This window comes from Trichechus manatus, unplaced genomic scaffold (genome assembly GCF_000243295.1).
Source record: "Trichechus manatus latirostris isolate Lorelei unplaced genomic scaffold, TriManLat1.0 scaffold00301, whole genome shotgun sequence".
In the NCBI taxonomy this organism is placed as follows: domain Eukaryota; kingdom Metazoa; phylum Chordata; class Mammalia; order Sirenia; family Trichechidae; genus Trichechus; species Trichechus manatus.
In genome coordinates, this window is record NW_004444237.1 from 563,023 (window position 1) to 574,974 (window position 11,952).

Genomic DNA, 11,952 nt, shown 5'->3' on the forward strand with positions numbered 1-11,952 from the left:
GACCGCAGAAGCTGGTAAAAATCTTCAGTTTCTTCATCTTTTGCCTTAGTGGTTGGTGTGTAAATTTGAATCATAGTTGTATTAACTGATGTTTCTTGTAGGTGTATGGATATTATCCTATCACTGACAGCATTGTACTTCAGGATAGATCTTGAAATGACCTTTTTGACAATGAATGCAATGCCATTCCTCTTCAATTTGTCATTCTCAGCATAGTAGACCATATGATTGTCCAATTCAGAATGTCTAATACTGGTCCATTTCAGCTCACTAACACCTAGGATATCAACGTTTATGCATTCCATTTCATTTTTGATGATTTCTAATTTTCCTAGATTCATACTTTCTATGTTCCACTTTCCCATTATTAATGGATGTTTGTAGCTGTTTCTCCTCATTTTGGGGAGTGCCAGATCAACAAATGAAAGTTCTGAAAGCTTTACTCCATCCATGTCATTAAGGTCAATTGAACTTTGAGGAGTCATTTCTTCCCTAGTAGTATTTTGAGTGCCTTCCAATCTGAGGGGCTCATCATCTGGCACTATATCAGACAATGTTCCGCTGCTATTCATAAGATTTTCACTGGCTAATTTTTTTAGAAGTAGACCACCAGGTCCTTCTTCATAGTCTGTCTTAGACTGGAAGCCCAGCAGAAACCTGTCTACCTTGGGTGACCCTGCTGGCATTTGAAATACCAGTGGCATAGCTTCCAGTATCACAGCAACACTCAAGCTACCACAGTACAACAAACTGACTGATGTGTGGGAGCCCCCGGACCCCCCAGTAACCACTAATAAAACTTTGGTCTCTGTACCTTTGCTATTCTAGATATTTAATATTTCATATAAGTGAGATCAGACAATATTTGTTCTTTTGTGATTGACTTACTTTACTCAGCATAATGTTTTCAAGGTTCACCCATGTTGTGACATGCATCAGAACTTCATTTCTCTTTATGGATGAGTAATATTCCATTGTATGTATATACCACATTTTGTTTATGGAGGATAAGTTTTGAGCATTTAGCTCTGGAGAGTGGTGTAGGTTGTAGGGTGTGAAGCTTTTGCCCATGCTAGTGAAGGTCTGGTCTTAGGTGGGCTGGTGGAGGCTGACCCCACAGCTGTGGCTGCCCACACAGGTGCTAGAACAGAATCCTCTTGTAGAGGTTTTCAGGACAAAGCAGTGTCTAAGGATTGCATTCTGTTGACAGGGACCTTGTACAAAAAGGGCTGAGCCCCAAATCATATAGTTTTTATCCATCAGTGTTCTCAACTCTCTCATGAGGTCACTTTGCAAAGGGCAAACTGGCCACAGGAGGGCCAGACCTTTGCCGCCTCAGAAACCAGTTCCACGGTCTCCTTCCTTCTTGGTGACCAATTCTTCCATTAAGAAGTAATTGTCAGAAACCTTTCAAAATTCGAAGGGTTTCATTGAACCTTTCTCCCAGGATAACAAAGCTCTTGACTCTCCACGTGCATAAGTCAATGTTCAGTCATTTAGAGAGTCTTGGCACAACAAGAAAGTTCTCCTTTGCTTTAAGATAATTTTCTATCCTTACCCATGTATAAAATAGCTGGACTCCTCTCTCTCTAAGAAAGAGGGTAGAAACCACTGGTTTAATCTCAGAAGGGATGATCCTTTAGTAGGGCATTTCACGGCGCTCATCATGTCAGGATCTAAGTATTTACGACTGGTGAGAATAGGTTAGGTTAGGAGTTCAGCACTAAGAAGCAGCCACTTGTGGTTAAGGCGCAAGTGCAGTTAACTGAACTTTGTTCTGTCTTCTACTTTCACAGTGACCTGGAGATACTGCCACTGCAACTTCCTCGGCTGTCTGCAGGTCTGCCATGCGTCACAGGTAAGAGCTACAAAGAAAGCAGAACACATAGTCCAAAATGAGAGCTATTGGTCTTTTATTGTTTTTTTTGTACTATCTTCTCTAAAGTAGCTGTAATGTGGGAAAAATTTCCATTCTAGTATCGCTGGGACTTCACTCTGATTTAGGGCTCTCTCTCGAATCCTCAATTCCAGGCATTCCACCGTAAGTGGGTATTTCCCCAACTCGAATCTGCTAGCAAACATGCTTGAAGAGTTATAGAGCCACTTTAGGTCACCAGGCCCATAGACACACATATCTTGCCAATAGTGGCCTGCAAAAGAACAAGACATTGAGAGAAACAAAGTAAAACAACAGCCAAAACAAAACCGTCTTACGTTCCTGAGAAGAAAGGCATTTTGGATTCTCGGTCTCTAAAATGATTGCTAATTGTATAAGATAATGTTTTTGTTAATTTTTCAATGAAAAATCATTTTTGCAAATGAATCTATCAATTGCATTGGTTTTCAAAGGCAGAAAGGGTGAGTCTGAAATAAAATTTTATGGGAGAATTCAAGATTCAAACCGAGAAGTTGTAGAAAATCATAGCAATAAGTCATTCAATAAGTGAATATTACTAGTACAAGACACTTTAGATTTACAAGATGAATTGGACCTCTAGTCAGTCTTGGTGAGGTGCCTAGGCTAATGAGTAGAGAACTGCCCAAACTAGTAAAATACAAAGTAAAATATATCTTCCACTGTCATGGATTAAATTGTGTCCCCCCAAAATATCTGTCAACTTGGCTAGGTCATGATTCCCAGTATTGTATGATTGTCTACCATTTTATCATCCAGTGCGATTTCCCTATGTGTTGTAAATGCTATCATTATGATGTAATAAGATGGATTAGCAGCAGTTATATTGACAAGGTCCACAAGATTAGATAGTGTCTTAAGCCAATTTCTTTTGAGAGATAAAAGAGAGAAGTGAGCAGAGAGACATGGGGATTTCATACCACCAAGAAAGCAGTGCTGAGAGCAGAGCACATCCTTTGGACCTAAGGTTCTTGCACTGAGATGCTCCTAGACCAAGAAAAGACTGATGACAAGGACCTCCCCCCAGAGCCAAGAGAGAGAAAGCCTTCCCCTGGAGCCGGTGCCCTGAATGCAGACTTCTAGTCTACTGAACTGTGAGAGAATAAACTTCTCTTTGTTTAAGCCATCTGCTTGTGGTATTTCTGTTATAGCAGCACTAGATGACTAAGACAGCCACAGAGACATACAGAGCGCTATGGAAGTTATAATGAAGTCAAGGTATACAAATAAACCTCTATATAAAATAGTCAATTTTATTTTGTTTTTATTGCCTCAAATTGCACCTTAGTTTCACCTAACCATCTTGATATAGCCAATATGGGCAGGTATGGATCACGCAGTGCATGCTGGTCACCACCATGAGGGGATTTTCTTAAAGTCATCAATGACTTCATCGTCTTATGTGGAAAACCCACTATTGTTATGCTGTGTGTGTAGTTGGAAGTTTAGGAAGCAAAGTGACTTATTTCCCTTCTCCCAGTGAGCCTGTAGTCAGTACATCCAAAGTGGAACTCTTCTCTTCTAAGGGACCTACTCCTCCTCTTAACATTGAGCGCCTCCTCTATCCAAGCTAGAACTAGAAGCCACGAACTTCCCACTTCCTCTCCCAAACTCTTCACCTTGATAGAAACCCAGGGCACCCCAGAGACCAGGCTGGCAGTCCCTTGAGAAGCCTGCTGTCGGAATATTCTTCCCTCCTCAGCTGCTTTTTTTCATCTCATTACTCTGTTAGTCGCTCTCCAACCCTGTGGGGGAAACTGAGGCCTGTAGGGCTCACGGACTCTGGCCGCACAAGGGCAGTGGGGCATGGTTCAGGGCTGGTAGGCACAGGTCTGGAGAGGGACACTGATGCTCATGTTTGTCCAAAGGATCCTTCACCTAGGACATAGGGAAGAGCTGTAGGCATTGGCCTAGCCTGGCTAGATTTGTGGTTTTCAAAGAAAATTTTGGCAACACTGTAAAGGAAGAATTTAAAGGATAAAAATGGCTTTTACTGACAACAAAATGGCAAATTCACAGGGCACAACAGGAACAGGTGAGGGAAAATGGCTGTGGGAAGGGGTTGGTCGAGCTGGATTGGAGAAAGGGGAAAGAGAGCAAGCCTGAGGATTTTTTTTTTTTAATTAAAAAAATATATTTTTTTTTAATTGTACTTCAGGTGAAGGCTTACAGAACAAATAGTTTCTCATGAAACAGAAGTACACATGTTGTTTTATGACATTGGTTAACAACCCCACAATATATCAACCCTCTAACTTCTCCACCTTTTTTTTTTTGGTGAAAATACACATAGCCAAAGATACACCATTTCAAAAATTTCTACATGTACAGTTCAGTGACATTGACTATGCTCTTCGAATTGTGCTGTTATTCTCACTTAAGATGAAGGCTTCCAGAACAAAATAGTTTCTCATTTAACAGTACTACACATGTTGCCCTATGACAATGGTTAACAATCTCACAACACATCAACAATATCTTTACTCAACCTTGGGTTCCCTATCACCAGCTTCCTTGTCCCCTTCTGCTTTCTGGCCCTTGTCACTGGAATCCTGTACCTCATTAGTCTCATTTGGTTTTACAGGGCTGTCCACTCGCAGGCTGAACAGTGAACCTTGGAGGTAACTTCACCACTGAGCTAAAAGGGTGTCTGGGGGCCGTACTCTTGGGGTTTCTCCAGTCTCCTTTAGGCCAGTAAATCTGGTCTTTTTTGTGTGGATTAGAATTATGCTCTACATCCTTCTGCAGCCAGAACACTCTGTTGTGATCCTGGTCAGAGCAGTCAGTGGTGGTAGCCGGGAACCATCTAGCTGTACTGGACTCAGTCTGGTGGAGGCCTTGGTAGCTGTGGACAATTAGTCCTTCGGACTAATCTTTTCCTTGTATCCTGTTCTCTTCATTCTCCCTTGCTCCCGAAGGGATGAGACCAGTGGAGTATCTTAGAAGCTTGAGGATTTTTTATGAGAACAGCAGGTATAGGTAATAGAAATGAGGCAAGGCTTAGAGGTGATATCGGCGTAAAAGAGAGGAAAACACTGGATTCGTCTTGCTTCGTGATGACATTGTGGAAAGAGGTGTGGGGACACCAACAAGTCCACATACTCCAGTGTGGTCCATCTCCACGTTCTAAATGCAAAGTTGGTAAAGAGGAAGATGACATCAACTGTCTCTCCTAGAAAACAGACAGATGCTATGGTCCAGAGTAGTGTTTCCCAAACTGCAATCCATGGAACACTAGAGTTAGGAGAAATACATTAGGAAGACATACTACCAAAAAGGAAATGGTGATTCTGTAGTCAGATAAATTCAAGAAACATGCATATTACTCCCCATATTATTATACGGAAGGTTCTGAAAATTTCTGCATTATTTCTTAGCATTTCCCAAATGGACTGCGCCACAGAAGATTTGGCCCATCTCTGGTGTCGATATTTGCAGGACCTGGTGTTGTAAAGAGCATGAAGTTAGAGATCAAGGCACTAAAAGTGTGGTCTGCAGACTGGTCCTTTAACTGTTCGTTACCAGTCTGCAGCAAGATAAATGCAGAAATTGAGAGTGTTTGGAAACTTTTGTAGCAATCTGACATTGCTGCCAAGTCCAAGCAGCATTGTATTTTTCTAATAATTCATTTTCATTATATTTTATGAAAACGTCAGTCCACAATGCTTTAGGAGGCGCTTTTAAAAGCAGCTATGTCTCACAGACATTTAAATTTTATGGATTGGAAATTAAAAAAAAAAAAAAGGTAGAATCTATAGGTAATGGCTAATTTTTTGTTTTACCCATTTAATTAAATAACTTACATCAACTGTTCCCATCATTTCATTTTTTCATGTGGTGTCTTAATGTACAAACAAAGGAGAAAGGACTTAATTTCAAATAAAGGACAGTCATTTAAACTTAGGAAATACAGCTTTGTGAAAAGCTTGCTACGGTGTGTTTTCTTTGCTCATTCTTCCAAGGACCACTGAAAACTTGGTCACACAGTGGTGTCCTCCACAGACTGAGCTGTGGAAACCCTGACAGAGAAATGAGTTATCAGTTTCTGGTACAAGTTGAGAGAGAAAAAGGAGAAGGAAGAGAGGAGGGGCTTTCCACAAACCATTTCTCTTAAGGTGACTAAGGACAAAACCAGAGCAAATCTCTGTTTATGGTTCACAAACCACCAGCAGATCATTTCTGTGCCTGTATATGCATTAGAGATGATGCATGAGCTGAGAAGAAGATAAAACCAAACCAAACTGGCTGCAGTCAAGTCAGCTCCGACTCATAGAGAAGAAGATAATGTATGCCGAAGAATTTTGTAAATTGTACCACATCAAACAGATACGTGTGTGAGTGGGGAAGGCTAGTTAAATTTTAGAAGTCGTAGAACTTTCCTAGAGCTCCAAGGGCTTTCCCAGTTCCATATAGATATTACTATAGAAAACTGAGATTTAGGAGGGAAGCAGGTTATAGTAACAAAAATCCTAGACTCAAAGTCAGGATGGCCATATTCCATTCCTCTTTCTGCTTCTCGGTAGCTGATCTTGGGCTTGTCATTTAATCTTCTAGGGCTTCAGTTTCCATATCTACCAGTGAAGAGGACTAGATGATTTCCAAGGCTTCTCAAAGTTCTAAAATTAAAAATCTATAAGATGAAATAATTGCTACAAGTATGCTGGAATGTATTCAGAGCTACTAATTCTTGATCACTCTGTGGAAGAGGGCAATCTGAGTGCAGCCTGCCACTTTTCCCTGTGACCCACAAATGAACCTTGTGCTCAGGAACAGATGTGTCAGCCTGGCTTCTTGGATAGGATGACAGTGTGAGCTGACTCCCTTTTACTGGGATGTCTTGACCCAAAACATCCCATAGCAGCTGGTGGGCTATCAGCACATCACTGTCTTCTTGCCCTGAGCACATGTCAACATTCCTAGGAACTGTTCAATTAAACATGTGTGTTATATGACACCTGGCCAAGCCCACTTCTTTATCCATTCCTGGTGGGGAGAGACTGGGGTCCTTCTCCTGCAGCACAGAAGGGGTATGTGCAGATCAACTCCCTGAGTAGGCTGCTGCGGGAAGTGATGGATGCCCACTATTGAAGCTGACCTTACTCTGTGCCTTCTCTATGTGAATAAAGCATTGTTACACCCAATGCCTGTGTGTAAGTCATGGTTTTGTTGGTGACCCAGGCACCTGTAAACTATTGAGTGGGTTACTATCCTCCTTGTGATGGGACTTCTCTCCTGTAGATGATAACAAGGTGTCACAGGTGACACATTCATTTTATGACCCAGACACAATCATTTACACAGTCCTTCTAGCCATATATTATCATGCTAAGTGCCATCTCATTCCCTGTCTTTATTCTAATGGTTAAAATGTAGTTCCAATGGAAAAAAATGAGAAATTGTTACCATGGCAGCCTTTATGAATATTTTCCTGGAAAATCCACTTCACAGCTCTAAGACTCATATCTGAGGTTCCTTGTGCCATAGATCCAGGAACACCTATAGAGTCAATGAGGAAAAAGACAGTAGCAAGTGAAATAAGTCACTGGAACTTGTAAAGGTTGACTGAACAATCTAGATTCTTCAGGACCTATGGATTTACATGTTTTTTCCCTTTGCTCAGTTTATATTTCCTTGTACTCTTTTTTTGTTTTTTTCCTTGTGCTCTTTTTTTTTTTCTTGTGCTCTTTCTTTTCCTTAAAAACAAAATCAGAACCATTCCCTCCTTGGTCCACTTTCATTGAAATTTTACTTAATGAGATATTGAAATTTAGTACATTAGAGATTTAATATTTAATTTGTAAAATGTAAACTGCTGTAGTCCCTGCCACCATGGCTTGTCAACTTCCTTTCCCAGGCAGCAAGATGCCAAGATGTCTATTTGAGTGACTGAGAACCTATCAAAGAAATAATAGAAAATCATTTTCAAGAGCTAAAGAAAAATTAAAATATTCTGATTGTGTCAGCTGGTTGCCAAGCAAACTAGTTTTTAAAAAATCTATATGGCAGACACTTCCTAGTAAAATTTCATATCTTCAAAGGCAGTGAGAAAATTCTAAAAGATTCTGTATAAAGAGAAAGAACAGGTTACATATAAAGGAAAAGGATCTCACTGGAATAGATTTCTCATTAGCAATACTTCATGCTAAAAATGGTCAAAGCAAAGTTCCTGGAGAAGTTATTTTAAATTCAGAATTGTCTACCCAACTAGTTATCATTCAAGAGTGAAAAATGCAAGAACTCAAATAGTTTGCACCTTTTTCAGAACATTTATTAAAGAATTATTCCAACTTATTAAAATATGAATCTAAGAGAATCTAAAATGTGAATACAATAAATAAATGGCACACAGAGAAATAAACTCATAGTTAAGCCTAAATAGTTGTTGATGACGTTCTTTTTAAAGCTCATGGTAATTGTGAAGAAAATTGCCCTAAAAAGTAGAGACAAAGATTGGATAAACATGGTGTATTTGTCCCTCCCGCCTCTAATTTCTACATATGACAGAAAAGATATCTATCAGTATGTATGTATGTATGTATCTATCATCTATCCATCTGTCTTACCTATCTACCTTTCTGTGTGCCTATCTGTTTTAGAAAAGATATATATATATATTTAAATAGAATTAGTCATTAATGGCACTGGAAAACAAAAAAGAGTAAAATCAGGAGACCCTTAGAGGACAGAAAACAGACTGAACAGGATTAAGAGTGTATATCAAAATTCAAAGTTTATGGCAGGCAGGAGTTCTGGTTAGAGTAGGAAGATCCTGGGAGTGCATCAGCCTCAAAAACAGAAGGAAGGCTCAAAAGGAGGAAGATGGGACCCTGGAGCAAATGTCAGAGTAATTGACTGAAAAACTAAACTATGAGAAACCTGACAAGTCAATCCTCTCTTTCGTCCTCCACTTATGTTAAATACAGGAAGCAGAGGTATTCATCCACGTTGGAGCAATGAGTGTAGAATCAGACCAAGGGTCGGCAACGGTCTATAGACCAGATCTGGCTTCTGAATTTTTTAATATGGCCTGAACTTTAATAATATTTTGAACATTATAAAAGCAGTGTTAAAAAGAAAAATAGTAAAGGGAGAATATGTGACAGAGACCATATGCAGCCTGCAAATTCTGAAGTATTTACTACTATCCTCCCCCTTTACAGAAAAAGCTTGCTGACTCCTTGTGTAGATGGCTGGGAAAGAGAATCAGGTAGTTTCTGTATGGCTAGTGACACCCAACAGGAATGAGAGCAGAAAATTACACAATGTCTGCTACCTGAAATCATGTCCTATACTTTTCTCATAATCACAGACTATGATGAACTTAACTAGTGTTCACAAACAGGAGACCAAGGAATCTTAAGAATGAAGACACACACAAAAAAATAAAAAACAACTGAAGAAAACTAAAACATTAAAGAGAAGCCTCAAATCAATAAACAGCACTAACACCTAAGAAAAAAGAATAACGCAAACAGAAAACAACTAAAAACGAGCTATAGGAACATCTAGTTTTAAGAAGGCAGTAAAACATGGATAATCCTCCTTTTTGGATAATATCTAAAAGCCACTAGGAGAATGAGAACTAGAAACTAAATTTGTTAAAAAAAGAAGAAATGGAAATTCTAAACCACAGAGTATGCGGGAAAGCTTCCGAAGCAGTGAAGATCAAACAGGAGTGCGTGTCGGAAGTAAAGAGGAGATGCTCATTTCTACAAATCTCAGAAAGAGCCAGCAAAGTACATTTGTCAAGGTGAGGGGATTCTTCCAGAGGTGCAATAGCAAAAATCTCTACCTTTTTTTTGTTTGTTTGTTGTTGTAGTTTAAGTGAAAGTTTACATTTCAAGTTAGTCTCTCATACAAAAATTTATACATACATTGTTATGTGACCCTAATTGCCCTCCCAATACTGTGACAGCACACTCCTCCTTTCCACCCCTGATTTCCCGTGTCCATTCAACCAGCCCCTAACCCTCTCTGCCTTCTCATCTCACCTCCGGACAGAAGCTGCCCACTTAGTCTCATGTATCTACTTGGGTTAAGAAGCACACTCTTCACAAGTATCATTTTGTGTCCCACAGTCCAGTACAGTCTTTGTCTGAAGAGTTGGCCTCTGGAATTGTTTTAGTTCTGGGCTGACAGAGAGTGCGGGAGCCATGCTTTATGGGGCTCCTCCAGTCTCAGTCAGACCATTAAGTCTGATCTTTTTACTAGAATTTGAGTTCTGCACCCCACCTTTCTGCTGCTCCATCAGGGACTCTGTTGTGTTCCCTGTCAGGGTGGTCATTGGTGGTAGCCGGGCACCATCTAGTTCTTCTAGTCTCAGGCTGATGAAGTCTCTGGTTTATGTGGCCCTTTCTGTCTCTTGGGCTACTAATTTCCTTGTGTCCTTGGTGTTCTTCATTCTCCTTTACTCCAGGTGGTTGGCACCAACTGATGCATCTTAGATGGCTGCTTGCTAGCTTTTAAGACCCCAGGCACCACTTACCAAAGTAGGATGCAGAACATTTTCTTAATAAGCTTTGTTATGCCACTTGACCTAGATGTCCCCTGAAAGCATGGTCCCCAGACCCCTGCCTCTGCTACTCTATCCCTCTAATTGTTTGATTGTATTCAGGAAACTTCTTAGCTTTGGTTTAGTCCAGTTGTGCTGACTGCCCCTGTAGTGTGTGCTGTCCTTCCCTTCACCTAAGATAATTCTTGTCTACTATTTAGTTAGTGAATAACCCTCACCCTCCCTCCCAACCCTTGTAACCATCAAAGAATGTTGTCTTCTGTGTTTAAACCTTTTCTTGAGTTCTTACAATAGTGGTCTTATACAGTATTTGTCCTTCTGTGACTGACTGAATTCACTCAGCATGATGCCCTCCAGCTTCCTCCATGTTATGTTTCATGGCTTCATCGTTGTTCTTTATCATTGCATAGTGTTCCATTGTGTGGATATACCCTAATTTGTTTATCCCTTCGTCCGATGATGGGCACCTAGGTTGTTTCCATCTTTTTGCTATTGTGAACAGTGCTGCAGTGAACATGAGTGTGCATATATCTATTTGTGTGATGGCTCTTATTTCTCTAGGATATATTCCAAGAAGTGAAAATCCCTACCTTTTTAATATCAGTGAGAATAGGGTGTGAATGGATAAACAAAATGTGGTACATACATACAGTGGAATACTACTCAGCCAGAAAAATAAACAAATTCTTGATACAGGCTACAACATGGATGCAACTTGAAGACATTATGCTGAGTGAAATGAGTCAGTCACAAAAGAACAAATATTATATAACCCAACTTACATAAAAAGATAAAAACAGGCAAATAATAGAGGCAAAAGTTTATTAGTGGTTACTGAGGTGGGAGTAAGGGGGGAAGGGGGCTGTTGCTTATGGAGTACTGAGTTTTGGTTTACGGTGATGGAAAAATCACATTGATTAAGGGTGAGGTTGCAGATCTGATTAATGAAATTTCTGTCAATAAGTTGTACACCTGTAAAAAGCTGAACTGACAAAGGCTGTGTGATAAATATATTTACAAAAAAAAAAAGAGCAGCTGCTGAGGCTCCTTATGTACAACCAAACACCTCATGGGATTTGGTTTCTTGGTTTGGAGGCTCAGGGTAATGGTCTCATGGAACATTCCAGTTAATTGGCCTAACATCTTTTATTGCTTCTGTTCTATCTCCTAGTTTTCTGTGTAGCGCCTGTGGTCTTAAAAGCTTGCAAACAGTCATCCAAGGTACAACAATTGGTCTGTATTTGCCTGGAGCAACAGAGGAAGAAGGACAGTCAGGAATGGGAGGAAGAAATGAAATGTGTGGCCAATTGCCTCCATGAACAGCTGCCTCCTTTGCCACGAGACAAGAACTGGATGGTGCTTGGCTACTGTCTTAGGCTGGGTTCTCTAGAGAAGCAAAACCAGTAAAGTGTATAAATACATACATAGAGAGAGATTATATCAAGGAAACAGCTCACGCGATTGTAGAGGCTAGAACGTCCCAAGTCCGTGGATCAGGGTAGAGGCCTCTCCCAAGTCACACAGC

General features: G+C 40.3%; 1 protein-coding gene across 1 annotated transcript in view; it reads right to left on the reverse strand.

The window, feature by feature from the left end:
• Nucleotides 1–1,902: 1,902 nt before the first annotated feature.
• LOC101355412 (beta-1,3-galactosyl-O-glycosyl-glycoprotein beta-1,6-N-acetylglucosaminyltransferase 6) overlaps nt 1,903–11,952 on the reverse strand; it is a 15,126-nt gene continuing 5,076 nt past the window's right edge. Inside the window, exons 2-3 of the mRNA XM_004390475.2 lie at nt 7,319–7,411; nt 1,903–2,150 (exon numbers count right to left, since the gene is read on the reverse strand). Of these exons, the coding sequence (XP_004390532.2) occupies nt 1,903–2,150; nt 7,319–7,411 (341 nt within the window). The remainder of the gene's footprint in view (nt 2,151–7,318; nt 7,412–11,952) is intronic.